The sequence below is a fragment of the Mus pahari genome, chromosome 12 (assembly GCF_900095145.1).
Source record: "Mus pahari chromosome 12, PAHARI_EIJ_v1.1, whole genome shotgun sequence".
Lineage (NCBI taxonomy): Eukaryota > Metazoa > Chordata > Mammalia > Rodentia > Muridae > Mus > Mus pahari.
In genome coordinates, this window is record NC_034601.1 from 1,019,834 (window position 1) to 1,037,133 (window position 17,300).

General features: G+C 42.2%; 1 protein-coding gene across 1 annotated transcript in view; it reads left to right on the forward strand.

Moving 5' to 3' along the window:
- Positions 1–17,300, forward strand: part of Hmox2 (heme oxygenase 2) — a 29,733-nt gene that overhangs the window by 8,856 nt on the left and 3,577 nt on the right. The window contains exon 2 of the mRNA XM_021209218.1: positions 16,990–17,111. Within this exon, the coding sequence (XP_021064877.1) occupies positions 17,026–17,111 (86 nt within the window). The 5' untranslated portion in view covers positions 16,990–17,025. The remainder of the gene's footprint in view (positions 1–16,989; positions 17,112–17,300) is intronic.

Sequence of the window (17,300 nt, forward strand, 5' to 3'; positions counted from 1 at the left end):
TAAAATCTTCAGCTAGGCCTTCAGGGCCTGTCAGGCCTCAGGCCTTCAAGTTCCTAATATTGCCCTATTTGTCTCATGTTATACTTTTGACTATAAGTTCTTTGCTTTTCTTGAATTCAGTTCCTTTCAGTGCCTCCCCCAATCCCCTTCCTTGGGGCATCAGGATTCTCTCCTACTGAGGCCAGACAAGGCAGCCCTCTGCTACATATGGAGGGGAGGAGCTCTGACCAGCTCATGTATGCTTTTTGGTTGGTGGCTCAGTCTCTGGATGCTCCCAGAGGTCCAGGTTGGTTGACATTGTTGGTTTTCCTGTGGGATTGCCATCCTCTTCAGCTATTTCAATCCTTCATCTAACTCTCCCACAGGGGTCTCGACCTCAGCCCAATGGTTGGCTGTAAATATCTGCATCTGTCTCAGTCAACTGCTGGTAGAGCCTCTCAGAAGACAGCCATGTGAGTCTCCTGTCTGCCAGCACAACATGGCATCAGTAGTAGTGTCAGGGTATGGTGCTTGCCCAGAGGATGGATCCCAAGTTGAGCCAGTCACTGGTCAGCCATTTCTTCAGTCTCTGCTCCTTTTTTGTCCCATTTCTTTTAGATGGGAACAATTCTGGGTCAGAAAATTTGAAGGTGGGTTGGTGTCTCTGTCCCTCCACTAGGAGCCCTGCCCAACTGCAGGAGGTGGTCTCTTCAGGATCCATCTCCCCACTGTTGGGCATTTCAGCGGCATATTTCCATTCATTCTCCTGGCCCTTTGGGCTTCTTTCCTGTTTTCCACTCATACCTGATCTTGCTCTCCTTTTCCCTCCCTTCTCCTCTCCCACCCAGGTCCCTCCCTTCAGTTAGCTTCCTTAGGTTACTTTCCACTTGGAGTTTGAGACAGGCAGGGCTTCACTAAACCCAGGGTTTGTAGTTTAGACTAGATTGTCTTGTCACTGAGTCTAGAATCTTCCTACTTTTGCATCTTCCCCCATATCCGACTAGGGTTGCAGGTGCATGCCACCATGCCCAGTTTTTATGTGGGTACTGGGAAAATTTTAAATCTTCATGCTTGCACAGCAAGAACTTTACCCACTGAACCATCTCTCTTAACCCTGCTAGGCAAGCATTCTACTATTGGATTGTATTCTCAGCCAGCTGTATATTTATTTATTTATCTTTAAAAGGTGAGGTGGAGGTTTAACTTGCTTTGTGGAAGGCTTACTTATTATGCCCTGAAGCTCTGGGTTTGGTCCCTAGTATTGCCTAAACAAAACAAAAACCACAGAGGTCACTCAGGAGGGTTCTCAAGACTTTCCAAGACCTTACAGAATTCAAAGGTTGATGGTTGTGGTTGCACTATACCCTTCCTATATCCATGGAAAGTGAGGGAGCCTATTTCAAAATGATATAACCCGTATTTTTCCTCCAGAGAGTGAACAGAAAGCACTACATGCTTGACGCTCCCTCCAGGCCAGTCTTACCCCTACTAGTAGTTTCCACTATAAAAATACTGCTTACAAAGTGATATCCTGTCATTAATTACCAGGCTTCTCCCTAGCTAGGCTAGGTATTTTCTTTATTTCTGTAATTATATTTTATTTGTATGTAAGTCTCTCTCTCTCTCTCCTCTCTCTCTCTCTCTCTCTCTCTCTCTCTCTCTCTCTCTCTCTCTNTCTTTATTTCTGTAATTATATTTTATTTGTATGTAAGTCTCTCTCTCTCTCTCCTCTCTCTCTCTCTCTCTCTCTCTCTCTCTCTCTCTCTCTCTGTGTGTGTGTGTGTGTGTGTGTGTGTGTTTGTGTATGATCATCTGTGCAGATGTCCACAGAGGCCAGAAGAGTGTGTTAGATTCACTGAAGCAGGAGTTATAGGCAGGCCTTACTTGAGTGCTAGGAAACGCTGGAAGAGCAGCAATTGTTCTTAACTGCTGAGCCACATCACTCCAGTCCCCCTGAGATTCATCTTGTTATTCGTTCATTGTCCTGTCTTCAGCTCCTTGAGCATGTCTCAGTTTCTCTTTCCTTTTTTTGAAAATTTTTGTATTGGTTTTTAGAGACAGGATTTTAAGTATGACCAGCCCTGACTGTCCTGGACTCACTTTGAAGACCAGGGTGGCCTTGAATTTATGGAGACCCACCTGTTTCTGCCTCCTGATTGCTGGGATTAAAGGGGTATGTCACCACACCCTGCTTAAGAATACCTCAATTCTGGAAATCATTCATTCATCCAACAAATTCTTGATTATGTTTATGCATCATAAAATGATGATGCAGGAGAAACTTGCAGTAGTAAAATTGATGTTGTAAAGGATTTACTAATAAACTTGCTTATGAGCCAGGTGCATGTCTCAGGAGGCAGAGGCAGTCGGATATCTGTGTATTTGAGGCCAGCCTGATTTACATAGTAAGTTCCAGGACAGCTAGGATTGTTACATAGAGATACCCTATCTAAAAAACAAATGAACAACCCAATTGCTTAGGAAATATTAAACTATGCAAAGTAGAATTTAGTTAAAGACTCTAGTGTACCTACTTGGCTTGTTTGAAACTGTTAGAAAACTTTGCTCCATAATTGAAGGTTTCTGACTTAAAACCAACCATTAGGCCCATCCTCATATCATGCTCAAGGGTAGTTCAGAAGGCCAGCTCAGGGCTACAACCATAATTGAGTCTGGTTCTGCCTTAAAGTTCTTCAAGCTCTTACTAGGAAAACTGTAATTCTGCTAAGTGGGCAAGATAGACCTGGCAATGACTCCACAAAGAAAAATACTGGTTTGGTTAGGTTCCCTTCCTCCCTCCCTCCCTTCCCACTGGTGTACCTAAGAAATAAATCTGGGAGCTAGAGAAATGTCTCCATTGTTAGAAGCACTAATTGATTATTTTTAAAAAAAGATACAATTTTGGCAATATCAAGATACAGTTCTGGTAATATCTTTGCAAATATCCCATCTGTCCAAGTAGCCAGAATTGAGTTTCCTGTCTTTGTTTAAATTGTTAAAAGTGTAATCTGAGCTGGGCGTGGTGGCCAGCCTGGTCTACAGAGTGAGTTCAGGACAACCAGGGCTACACAGAGAAACCCTGTCTCAAAAACAAAACAAAAAAAAGTGTAACCTGGGGCTGGGATTGAAAGAGAACTAAGGATGACAACGTATGTGGAATGCATATGCCTTCTCGTTGGGCGTTAGCCAGAGTCCGGTTCTTGATATTAAAGATCTTTCTTGCACTACCACTTCCTGGCCCCCACCCTAGACAGGGTTTTCTCTGTGTATTCAGGGCTGTCTTGGAGTTTGCTTTATAGACCAGGCTGGCCTTAGACTCACAGAGGTCCTCCTGCCTTTGCCTCTCAAGTGCTGGCATCAAAAGATGTGTACCATCACCACCTGGCTATATCCCCCAGTTTTTCTTTGCTGTTTTTTGAGATAGGGTCTTACTATGTGGCCCTGTCTGACCTAGAACACACTATGTAAACCAGGCTGGCACCAGATTGGTGGCAATCCTCTTGCTTCAGCTTCCTGACTGCTGTGTTACACCAGTGCATCACCTCACCACATCCAGCATGTTATTTTGAGACAGAATCTCTCCAGCTGACTCCTGTCTTTTTGTTTGAGCATTCTGAGTTTTGGGATTACAGGTGTATGAGTGCATGCACGTAATCATCCTCTTCAGTTTTGACAGTTTCACACTCACTTATTTTCTTATACTACCTTGCAGAATTGTTACTACAGAGAGTAGAGACTCAGAGAGATTAAATTAAGTAGGCTTTTCCTGTCTTTTTCTTTTTTCTTTTCTTTCTTTCTTTCTTTCTTTCTTTCTTTCTTTCTTTCTTTCTTTCTTTCTTTTTTTTTTTTTTGAGACAGGGTTTCTCTGTGTAGCCCTGGCTGTTCTGGAACTCACTCTGTAGACCAGGCTGGCCTCGAACTCAGAAATCTACCTGCCTCTGCCTCCCAAGTGCTGGGGTTAAAGGTGTGAGCTACTACTGCCTGGCTTAGATGCTCCTGTCTTATGTTTTATCATATAAGCTTGTACATGACAGAACCAGGGTTTGCTTCTGATTGTGAGCATTGAAAGCTTGTGCTTTAACAGCAGCCACATCCACGTGATGCCTCTTGTCCTGTGTAGCCAGCAGGCTTCTCTATGGTTGACTGCTTTCAATTAGCTTTTATTGAGTTATTGTTGAGGCTCTAGAGCTCATCACTCAGTACCACATTTCAGCCTCTTGTGTGTTGTAATAGCACACATGGTAGACTGCTATGCAGGAAGATGTCTGGGTATATGCCTGTTGTTAGATTTGTTGAACTCATTTTCTAGAAACATTCAGATGGAGAGATTCCATCTTAAGGCCATAGGATAATGTAGTGTGATACAAATACTAAAATATGTATCTAAATTAATAGTCATATACTACATTCATGTAAATAGCAAATGACTGTTGGGTTGGAAAGACTATGTTCTGGGAATCCACTAGTTAATAAAATAACACAACTAAGGAATTTCTGGTGTAAATCAAGTAAATGCATGGTAGCAGCCTGTTTCCTCTTCCTCTCAATCCTAGGAAGTATCATTGAGGAGCCAGAGTGTCTAGAAAGGTTTTCTAGAAATCTAGTGGAAAGTTCTGCTAAGTGATCACTGTATCACTATTATTTTTTGCCTTTTAAATATAATTATGAGGTATGTTACAGGTAACTTTTTGCTAACGGTGAATGATTGTGAATTTACCTTAAAAATTTGATTGAGGATATAGATCATTTGATAGGATGCTTGTCTTATATACATAAGGTTCTGATTTCAATCCTCAGCAAAAATAAAGTTTGATTGGATTAAAGTACGTTCCTGTATATTGACCAGCATCTAAGAGTCTTTTTAACACACACACACACACACACACACACACACACACACACACACACACACACACAATTTCTCTGTGTACTCCTAGCTGTCCTGGGACTTACTCTGTAGTCCAGGTTGGCCTCAAACTCAGAGAGATTCATCTGCTTCTTAAGTGCTGAGGTTAAAGGCTCACACCACTACTGCCCAGCATTTTATTTTTAATTATATTTGTATACATATGAGTGTGTTTGTGTGGTGCCTGCAGAGGCTAGAAGAGGGGCGTCAGATTTCCCAGAAGAGTTACTAGAGTTACTAGAGTTACTGGTAGTTGTGAATCACCACCCAGGATAAAGTGTTTGAATTCAGTTCTCACTAAGAATAGCATGTGCTCTTAATTGCTGAACCACTCTCCAGCCCCATTAGTATACACAGTTGACACAGAGATGGGTTCTCTCTCTCTCCCTCCCTCCTCTCCCTTCCTTCTCTCCTTTCCTCCTTCCCTCCCTCTCTCCTGCTCTCTCTCTCTCTCTCTCTCTCTGGTTTTGTCTCTTCCTTCTTCCCTCAAACTCACAGAGCTCTGCTTGTATGTCTCCCAACTGCTGGGATTAAAAGCCTTCACCACCACCTCCCACTGAGATCCCTGGAGCTCACTGAGTGTTTCCCTCACTCTCTTGGAATCACCACTCCTGGCTAGTTCTTGTATGTAGATTATCTGTTTCTCTTGATTGCTATGGCAACTAGTGCTATAGAGATGTGGAGACCCTATTGTGATTTCTTTAGTGTAAGAATGCCTCCAGAGCCTCTGATTTTATTATCCACCAAGGCTTGATAGGTCTGGCTGTTTCTCTCCAGGCACAGAGTGTTGGAGTGTGCCACCTCCCCCTTTGGGACCACCTTGTGTTGCCCTCTTAACAAAGTTGGCCTTACCAAGGAGCAGTCATCTTGGATTGTATAATTTGAATGAGCCAAGGTAGGTGTTTGAGAGATAGGAAGTAGCATCTCTTAGTCGTGTGAGTGTGTGTGTGTGTCTGTGTGTGTGTGTGTGTGTGTGCATGCGTGTGCATGTGAAGGCTAGAGGTCAACACTGGGTACTTTGCTCAGTCCTTCTCAACCTTAGTTGTTGAAACAGGTTCTCTCACTAAACTTGTTGCTCATTGATTTGGCTAGGCTGGCTGGTCAGTGAGCTCCAGGGATCTGCCTTTCTCCTCATCCTCAGAACTGAGGCTAAAGATGTGCCACTGTTTCTATGTGGGTCATGTGATCTGAATGCAGGTCCTCGTTGATTTTACCCACTAAGCTGTGTCCTCAGCTCGCTTTTAAAATGGAAGCTTAAGTATTTATATTTCAGAAATCATAGGGTTGTGCTTTTCATTCTGAAACAAACTATAGTTTATTACCTTCCTGTAGGAATAAATGCAGTGTGATACAGGCACCTGTACCTCAGTTTCTGTGTAGCCTGGAGTGTGTGGTAATACTGCACTAACTCTCACACGTGTGAACCAGTGAAAATTAGTTGGGGACACAGGAAGAATCTCTTGCATTCTGAATGACTCAGATTTAGTTCCAACTTGACTGTCACAGTGTTTCATGTAACCAAAGCTGGCCTCACATTTGCTTTGTAGCCAAGAATGTCCTTGAAGTCTTCCTGCCTCTACCTCTGGAGTGCTAGGATTACAAGGCTGTACCAACATTTTCAGTTTATTCAGTGCTCGGGATTTAACCCAGGTCTTTTGTCTGTGCTGGACAAACACTATACAACTGAGCTATAGCCCCAGCCAAATTTTGGTCCTCCTTGCCCCCTCCTTCATTAGACTAAGGAAACAACACAAGGCCTCTGTGATTGTTTCATTTTAGCTTTCTTTCTCTCTCTCTCTCTCTCTCTCTCTCTCTCTCTCTCTCTCTCTCTCTCTCTCTTTTAAAGATTTATTTACTTTTATATGCATTGGTATTCTGCCTGCATGTATGTCTATGTGAGGGTACCAGGTACTGGGTTTTCAGACAGTTGTGAGCTGCCAGGTGGGAGCTGGGGATTGAATCTGGGTCCTCTGGAAGGGCAGCCAGTGCTTTAGTGAACCATCTCTTCAGCCCATTGATTTTAGTTTCTTTATAATCAGTAGAACACTGCTCACAAGTGCTTTAGTACCCAGATCTGTCATGCTTATGGCCTATGGTCCTCTGTTTTGCCCTACAGGAGAATAGCTTCTAAGGCTTTTTAGTGTTACTAGAGAGGAAAGTACCTGGGAGCTGGGTTTGCATTTTGAAACCATCTTTATTGCTGATTCTTTCCCTCCTCTCCAACCTGAAATGTGATTCTTGTAGGGTCCACTATCAGCTCAGGACACCCCAAGACCAGGTTCTCAGCACAGAGATTTATTTGCCCTAGAGGAACAGAGGGCAAGGAATAAGAGACAAAGACAGAAGATAAGGGAGAGGGGGAAGGGATATTTGTCTTGGGGGACAAAAGACAATGGCAGTTTATAAAGGTAAAGGGGAAACCCTGTGTTAGGATGAGGTGTTTAATTTTAACTGGGCATGTTAATTAAGTGAGCCAAAGGGGAGTTTTGATTGCTGGACTTCAGTACTTTGATAGCTGGGACTTAGTAGTCAGTGTCAGGAGGAGGAAGTGGCCAAGTGAAGAGGGAATAGACACTGGTGACTAGGTAGTACTTTAGCTAGGCAGAGAGAATGAGGGAGAAGGGCAGGGCCTGCCAGAGCCATGCTTGCCATGCTCTGACAGGCTATAGTTTCTTCAAGTCTCAGTTCTTTTTAAAAAATACTTTAAAAAATTTTTAAACATGTATTACAGTATGTTTTGATCCTATTCTTTACGGATCTTGTTTTTATAGAAGCTGATGACAGTCTTTGTGCCTGAGTGAAAGAAAATCAGTGACTACTTATGTATGTGATACATGGTTTTAAGCTTGCTCAAAATTATTAGAGCCTTTTCTTTTCTCTGCCTCTACCCTCCCCCACCCCTTGCACCCCATTGGGTTTCTCTGTGTAGCCTTGGCTGTCCTGGAACTCAGTCAGTAGACCAGAAAGTCAGTTTCTGGCTTTGAAATCAGAAATCCACTTGTCCCTGCCTCCAGAGAGCTGGGATTCCCACCATTTTTAAAAAATTATTTATTTTGGTGAGAGCTTTATCTTAATGGTTATCTAGAGTTTATCTGTGGTTTTTGTTTGTATTTTCTCCAGCATTTCTTCAGGGAAAATTGGTGTTTGTACTTTTTTTTTTTTTTTAAAGAACAGAGTCCTACTCGGGGTTGCTAGAGAGATGACTCAGGGGTTTAGAGTTCTGACTGCTCTACCAGAGGACCTGGATTTGATTCCCAGCACTAACGTGGCAGCTCACAACTTCTGCTACTTCAGTCTCAGGAGATATGATACTTCAGGTATACACACACACCACACACAGACACACACAGTACTCTAACATGCATACAGACAAAACATCTCTACACATTACATATATAATATGTGTAATATATATATATATATATATAATATCCCTATAGTGTTTATAGTTATACACACACACACACACACACACACACACACACATATATATTGCTCAAATCATTTTAGAATTCAGTCAAAGCTCTATCTACACCTTTCATTTTTTCTTACGATACTAGAATTACTACCTTCTTGGTCTGGATACTTATCTCATACAATGTTAGATGGTAGAGTCAGGGAGCAGGAGGGGTATGCTGTTGATGTAATTTATTGTAGGAATGCCCGCCCTCCTGCCCTCCCAGTCTGGGACTATGAGAAGTAAGCTTCATGTTTCACATATGCTGGGCAAATAGGAAGGCTGTTTAACCAGTAAAATAAAAGAATAAATAAAAAGGGAAGAAAAGGAAACATGACTGGTCCTGGGTTCAGTACCAAATGATTGGGGAAAAGGAAAAAGGAAGGAATAGGAGTGCTCCTAGGTGTGGGGGGAGGCAGGTTTGTTACAGATTTGTGGGAGATGTGGTTAGAGGCGGGGACACCGAGCTGGGCCATGTGAGAAACGGGGAGGGGAAGAGAGAGGGGAACCAGGTACAGCAGCTAGGAGACCGAAAGTACAAAAAGAGTGAGCCTGTATCCAGAGTGGTTGGATTATATAGGGGAGAGGAGCCCAACCCCCTGAGCTGTAGAAGGACCCTGTAACAAGATGGGGCAAAGGGATTGTTGAGAGAATCTGGGGGCAAGGTCTGTTTTGATGTATTAAGTAGGCACCTCAGTCATTTGTTCCAGGTTTGAAATCTAACACCCAGGACTCAGATTTACCTCAGCAGTCAGTTTCAGGTCCTTCTCTCTGTGTGTTTACCATTGCATCCTTGGAGTTTTGACTGCTAGTGCTATTATTTGGACATGCTAGAGATGAGGGCACCTGTCTTCCTCAATTAAAAAATGCTTCTGGTGGGGCGTGGTAGTGCACACCTTTAATCCCAGCACTCAGGAGGCAGAGGCAGGCGGATTTCTGAGTTCGAGGCCAGCCTGGTCTACGTAGTGAGTTCCAAGACAGCCAGAGCTACACAGAAACCCTGTCTCGAAACCAAAAAAAAAAAAAATGCTTCTTGAAGAAGCCTTAGACATCCTGAGTTGATGTCACTTATTGAGGTTTATAAAAGGCTGGTGCTTTTAGATCAAGTTTTTGTTACTGTTTTTGAGATTAGGTTTCACTATGTAGCTTAGGATGGCCTTGAACTGCCTCACTCCCCCATCCCCCAGTTTTAAGATTACAAGGATGGACCACTACACCCTGATTTTTCTCCCCAGTGCTGGGGTTAGAATATAGGACCTCAAGAATACTAGAAACTGTCCTGCCAAGGACTAACCTACCCTGTGCACTTAGCTTTCATGCTACTTAGCCAGATTTGTGTGGTTTTGTCACTGGGTCTTTACTTTTCCAGGATTTCCTGTCTGATCTTGCTCTTGATAAAGCGAGAGGTTAATAGTCATCTGTTCAGTGAACCGTGGAGTTGAACTTCAACAAATCAAGTGAGGACAAAGTGAAATTTATGTAAAAGGAGTGAAACTTGTATTAGATTTCCTGGGGAATGACAGTGTCAGAGTTCAGAGACCTTGGCCTATTTATTATAGAAACCCAGAAACTGTTTATCGAGATAACGTGGTCTCCATAGGGTGTTGAGAGGCCCCTATTATCAAATGTCTTCTTGGGTTAGAATTGACTTAGCTGTCTGTTGTCCCTAGCACCCAACACAGCTAACAATTAAACTGAGCCAGCCCAAAGAATGCCATTTGGTGTGAGCATTCTTTCTTGCCTTGGGAACATGAAAAGGACATTGCCATTTCTTCACACTGCAATAGAAGGGCTGAGTTTTCTGGTATGACGTGTCTAGAATCATATGAATTGCCTGGATTTCTCATACTTCCTTCCTCATTGTTCCACAGTTGTCCAGTTGCTATTTCTTAGTTTTTGTACTGTTTGCAAAAGGATCTCATGTATCCCATGCTGGCCTTGAACTCTTGTATATCCAACTTTGAACTTATGATCCTCCTGCCTTCACCTCCTACGTGTTGGCTTATGTTACTGTGCCCAGGTTACTAAACCTAGTTGGGGTGAAACCCTGGGCTTTCCCAGTTGTTAAATCTTACCAACAATTTCTCAGTAAGAGATCAACATTTAAGGCAGCATTACATTTATTTCATATAATATTTTCATGTAAGGTATCTCATTTTAGTCCTCATAACATATTTGAGAAGGTAAGTAGTTTTTCTTGGCCTGTTTTATGGATGAAGAAACTCAGCTTTCAGGAAATTATGGCTCATACAGTGCTAAGAACTACTGAATATGGACACTTCATCTCTCAAATCACAATATTTTTATCCCCAAAGTCTGGGCCTTTTACGCAGGGTCAAGCTGCACCTTCCATTCTTGAAGATGAGCTGGGTTTCTAGTAATGTTTAGCCATAAGTAGGAGTCCAGAGGTAGCTGCGGTATTAGTGGCAGATCCACATAGCATGTCCCTCCAATACCAGGTGGAGTGGCAGCTGACCTAGAAAACAGCTTACATCTTCTCTGTACATCCATTTGCTACATGGAATGCAAAACTGGTGCCTTAGTATTTAGTTAATTCTTTTCGGTTTTGTTTTTTTATTTCTTTGTTTTGTGTGTGTGTAGGGGAAGGGTGTTGTTATTGTTTCCTGAAACATGTTTTCTCTTTGTAGCTCTGGCTGTCCTGGAACTCCCTCTGTAGATCAGGCTGGCCCCAGATCCATCCACCTGCCTCTGCCTCCTGAGTGCTGGGATTAAAGACATGTGCCACTACCACCCAGCTTAGTTAATTCTTTTAAAAATTATTTTAATTACTAGGGGAGGAATTTGGTGTGCTTTGTGTGGGCGAATGTAGGCTTGTTTGGGAATTGGTTCACTCACAACCCACAATGATTTTCAGACTCATGATCAAAACAATTTTACTGGGCTGGAGAGATGGCTCAGTAGTTAAGAGCACTGACTCCTCTTCTGGAGGTCCTGAGTTCAAATCCCAGCAACCACATGGTGGCTCACAACCATCTGTAATGAGATTGGATGCCCTCTTCTGGTGTGTCTGAAGATAGCTACAGTGTACTTACATAGAATAGATAAATAAATCTTTAAAAAAAAATTTTTACCCTGTTTATGTGCAATTCTTACAAATGCTAGCTTTGATTCTTCTCCATCCCTCTTGGCTGTTTTGTATTGTTTTCAAATAGGGTCTTGCTATATAGCTCAAACTGGCTTTGGCGTTTCTGGCAGTCCTCCTGTTTGCAAGTGCTGTGATAGATGCTAGATTTTAAATAGTACACAAATGCTAGATTTTAAATAGTGCTAAAGAGTCCAAGTTACTCTCCATGCTGCCTTCAGGAGCTGGGTTTATTACGTTGGTCATTTCCTAGTTGTTCTGGCATGGTCTGAAAAGCTCACCCAGGAATGCCTAATATTGATTCCATTTCCTAAAGTTGACACTGTGATCATTCCACAATGTATGCTTGTTTAAAATCATCACATTGTATACAATAAATATATATAATTATTTGCCAACTAAAACTTTGAAAGTAAAGAGAAAAAAGAACCAGATCTGAAGTTAAAATCAAATCTTATACTGGCCAATTTAGAGTCATGGCACCCAATTGCACACTCAACACATAACTTTCATTTAGCTTGTACTTCCAGTGCATTCTGTGTGCATATTGTAACAGTTATAATGCAGGTTGGAGGCTATGAGGTGTGCTGATAAACTGAGTCTGAGGGAAATCTTCATCTGCTGGGTAGGAAGCTTCTTGTTTAACTGGAGGTGGTCACATATAGGGCAAGATGGTGCCGGTTCTATATAGGAGTGAAATCTTGAACTGTAGACAGCCTTTTAGGAAGTAGATAGGGACTCACAGTGACAGTAAGTCTGATACCGAGCAGAAATCCGTTCAGAGGGAATTGTGATCAAGTCTTGGTGAGGAATACTTAGAACAGCCACTTAGCCTCCCTTCCCATATTGGAGAATAACAGTGACTTATATTGTGGACATAAACACATTCATTGTTGCTGAGTGTCACTACTCAATGAGTGAGGCTTACAGCATTGTCTCATTCCAGGGAGCAGGTCACCCTACCATTCCTTTCTTGTGTTCAGAATAGAATGAATACAAGAAGTCTTTATTATTTTGTATCATCAGATGGGAAATGAACCATGATATAGTCCTTAGGTTACATTTCTGCTAGGCAGCAGTGCTCTGAATTACCTGGCCTTGTGAAATTTTTGGAGCTAGTCTCCATGAAGGAGAGTTTCCTTGAATAACATGTTATTTCAGAAAGTCATGGTGCCTTTGCAGTGATTTACCAGAAGCAGTGTCTTTGAGGTGGATGTTCTAGATCTGCTGGGTGGGTCTATAGGAACCTCTTGCTGGAAGTCTCTGTGATAGGAACTTGCTGCTTCACTCAAATCAGGTATTAGCATGAAAACAGTAGGTGATTGGAAAAACAGCTGGCTGTATGAGAATATAGAGTAGCAGTCAGTTTTTTAAAGTGGGAGGGTCCACAGAAGTGACCTTTCTGGAACTTGTGATAGCAGAAGGGCCAAGGACTGACTTTCTTGTTGATTAGTTCAGAAAATATCTTAACTAGTTTGCTTATACCACCCAATTCCTATCTCTGGGTTTCCTTTTTACCCTTTCATTCCTTGTATTTGTCTCTTTCCCTTTTCTCTTTCTAATAGGATCATGCTACATAAAAGAAACAGCCTGTTGGCTAAGTTGTTCAACAAAAACTATGACTGAAGAGTTTTCCAAATTTCCTATCAGTATTAGTGTACCTATATACTGATGTAATCCATGTTGGGCAAGAACTACCTCTGAGCCACACCCCCAGCCCTGTAGTATGCTGTTATGTATAGTTGTAGTCAGTGGTTTAGCTTTTTTAATGTGTGTGTGCATGATCACAGCTTAATCAGCTTGCCATAGCTGTGGTAGCATTCCACTGTTTACTGTCCTCTGAGTAACTCAGTGTCCTTGGCGGTTAGGCTGTGTGATTTATTTTCTTACTTTATATATATTATTACTTTATATATTACTTTACTATATATTATTATTGTACAGATTGCTATGAGCAATTTTTAAAAAGATTTATTTATTGTATGTAAGTACTCTGTAGCTGTCTTCAGACACCAGAAGAGGGAATCAGGTCTCGTGACAGATGGTTGTGAGCCACCATGTGGTTACTGGGATTTGAACTCAGGACCTCTGAAAGAACAGTCAGTGCTCTTAACCATTGAGCCATCTCTCCAGCCCAGCTATGAGCAATTTTAAAGGAGTATATCCAGATGGGCTGGAACTCAAATTATAGACTTGGCCTTATAGACTGGCCTTGAAGTTTCAGTGATCCTCTTGTTTCTATAAATCCACACTAGTTCTTTGCAGATCCTTAGAAGGCCCATGTAAGAGTCACCCTACAGTTGACAAAGCTTGCCTCAGCTTCTCATGAGGAATCTGGCAGAGTAGCCTTGTACTACTATCTTTATCATGTTGTTTCTTTAATCTGCTGCATCACATTCCCAATTTTGAACCCTTATGTCCTTCTGGAAGCCACTCTACATTCCATTTTTGATGGCCATCTGCCTTTACATTGTGATGGACAATTCTGTGTACCATAGTTCAGAAGAATGTATGCTTTGGAGTCAAGCGAATGTTGTCTTGTACTATGTAATTTTTTTTTATTTCACTCTCATATTTCATTAAACCTTAATCAGAATGCAAGTAGAAGACCTGGCTTATTGGCACATGTCTGTAATCCAGTACTCAGGAGGCTGGGCATTAAGATGATCACAAGTTTAGTTTGGGCTACAGATTTTTTTTTTTTTTTTTGGTTTTTTTGAGACAGGGTTTCTCTCTGTAGTCCTAGCTGTCCTGGAACTCACTCTGTAGACCAGGCTGGCCTCGAACTTAGAAATACGCCCGCCTCTGCCTTCCAAGTGCTGGGGTTAAAGGTATGTGCCACCACGCCCGGCTTACAGATCTATTTAAAAAATGCTCAGGAGGTGCAGGGTGTGTGTTTATTTAAAAAAAAAAAAAAATGAAGGGGCTAGAGAGATGGCTCAGTGGTTAAGAGCACTGACTGTTCTTCCAAAGGTCCTGAGTCCAATTCTCAGTACCCACATGATGACTCACAACCATCTGTATAGCTACAGTGTACTCATATACATTAAATAAATAAATAAATTTTTAAAAAAAATTTATTTATTATATGTAAGTATAATACGCCTCAGATGCCCCAGAAGAGGGAGTCAGATCTCGTTAAGGATGGTTGTAAGCCACCATGTGGTTGCTGGGATTTGAACTCTGCACCTTTGGAAGAGCAGTGGGGTGCTCTTACCCACTGAGCCATCTCACCAGCCCCATAAATAAATAAATCTTAAAAAAAAAAAATAGTGCTCTTATATCTTATAAAAGACTGGGGCTGGAGAGATGGCTCAGTGGTTAAGAGCACTGACTGTTCTTCCGAAGATCCTGAGTTCAATTCCCAGCAACCACATGGTGGCTCACAACCATCTGTAATGAGATCTGATGCCCTCTTCTGGGGTGTTTGAAGACAGCTACAGTGTACTTACATATAGCAATAAATAAATCTTTGGGCGGGAGTGAATGGGGCTGGAATAAGCAAATGCCCTGAGTTCAATTCCCAGCAACCACATGATCAACCACATGATGGCTCACAATCATCTGTACAGCTACAGTGTGCTCATATACATGAAATAAATAAACGAATCTTTNAAAAAAAAAAAAAAAAAAAAAAGGCCGGGCAGTGGTGGTGCACGCCTTTAATCCCAGCACTTGAGAGGCAGAGGCAGGCGGATTTCTGAGTTTCAGGACAGCCAGGGCTATACAGAGAAACCCTGTCTCGAAAAACAAACAACAACAACAACAAAAAAGACTGGGGTTCAGTTCTCAACACCCACACAGTGGCTCACAACCAACTGTAACTCCAGTTCCAAAGGATTCTTCGATACCCTCTTCTGACTTCTCTGGGCACCAGGCATGCACATGATACACATAAATGCATGCAGGTAAAACACTTGTATATATTAGGTTAAAAGAAATTTGCTTAATTTTTTTTTTTTAAAAAATTGAGGACTGTGCTGAGCAAACCACACACTACCTAAAAACCCAAAAGATGGCAGATAGGTCCCTAGAAGAAGTGATATGTACTAATATGATCCTGTAGGGGGAGATATGTTTTTGATATATTTTGTTTTTGTTTTCTCTCTTTCCAAGGGCCTTGGCTTTTTTTTTTTTAAAAAGACAAGGTTTCTCTGTGTAGTCTTTACTGTCCTGGACTTTGCTCTGTAGACCAGGCTGGCCTCAAAATCAGAGCTCCATGTGCTTCTGCCTCCCAATTGCTGAGATTAAAAGTGGGTGCCATCACTGCCCGGGCTTCCGAGGGTGTTTTCTACAGTGCTGGACATTTGAACCCAAGGTCTCACACATGTTAGGCAAGCACTTTACCCTGAGCTACATACACTCCTACCTTATGGGCTGTTTTTACACCTAATTGTCTCCCTTGTGGAAAATGCTCAGTAAACAAGTGCTGATTGAGGTAGAAAATTTCTTCTTTTCCTTGGCCCAGTTGGCCAGATATGGCTCCAGAGTTGGCATTTTTGTCTTTATGAGTGCCTTTCTTAGTTGGTGCTATTGTGTCACACTGCTCATCTAGAAAGTTCCCCATGGGCACCCCCTTTATATTCTGCTAGAGTAGAGTAGTCCCCAGGGATGGAGGAGGATGTTATCATGTTATGGGATTGTACTTTTCTTGCTGATGAAAGTTCAACCTTGAAGTAGGTGTGGGAATTAATCAGCTAGTTGTTTATTCCACGCACCTGGCAGAGTACAGACTAAGCTGGGGACAGTCTGCTAGGTGACTTATTGGAAGGTACCTCAGGATTGTTGAGTTGTTCTATTCTACAGTGAAGCTGTTAGGCACAGCCTGGCTTAACTAAATTCTTGTCAATACTCTGTTCTCATTCCTTTCATCTGGCAGCCCACAGGTAAAGCCGTGGTAAAATGGATGCTTTGCGTTGTTTACGAAGCTGAGAGCTCCTGAAGCTTTTGCTTTTATCTTTTTTTTTTTTTTAATGTAGCTTTCTTTTATGTCTTTGGTAGCTTTTTATTTATGTATAATTTCAAACACGCAGAAAAAAGATAAGCCTAGTACGAAGAACTTCTGTATCCCTTTTAGCCAGACTGTCAACACTTTTTTTTTTTTAAATTTTTATTTATTATATGTAAGTACACTGTAGCTGTCTTCAGACACTCCAGAAGAGGGCGCCAGATCTTGTTACAGATGGTTGTGAGCCATCATGTGGTTGCTGGGATTTGAACTCCGGACCTCTGGAAGAGCAGTCGGGTGCTCTTACCCATTGAGCCATCTCACCCTGTCAACACTTTTGTCTTCTTGTTTCACATCCATACATACATCTTAAGTGCTGACAGTAATTGCAGACAGCATCCCATTTACTTCTGAATGCCAGTGTATATTGCCTAAGAACAAAGCATTATTATAACTCACTCTCCATTTTCAGATTTGCCCATATTCTGAAATGCTCCCTGTAATGGCAGAGGTTTGCGGTGCAGGGCTGTCTCCTCTGTTATGTTGGCTTACATCAGAAAAGGTCACTCAGTCATCAATTCCTTGTGTTTCTACAGGACCAGAGTGAGGGCAGCACAAACTACTCTGCCACAATGTCTTCAGAGGTGGAGACCTCGGAGGGGGTAGATGAGTCAGAGAAGAAGAACTCCATGGCACCAGAAAAGGAAAACCATGCCAAGTGAGTGAGAGCAACTGGCTGCTGCTTCTCAGGAGCCTCCCCACCTGCCCCATCAGTGTGCCTCATTCAGTCTGTTGGTGGTGCTAGGAAATGCTTGTCAGCACTGAGCTGTATAGATGTTTGGATACTAGCCCCTGCTGCACATTGTTCCTTAGCTTCTCATTAGAGTCCTGTCACTGGCTAAGTTAT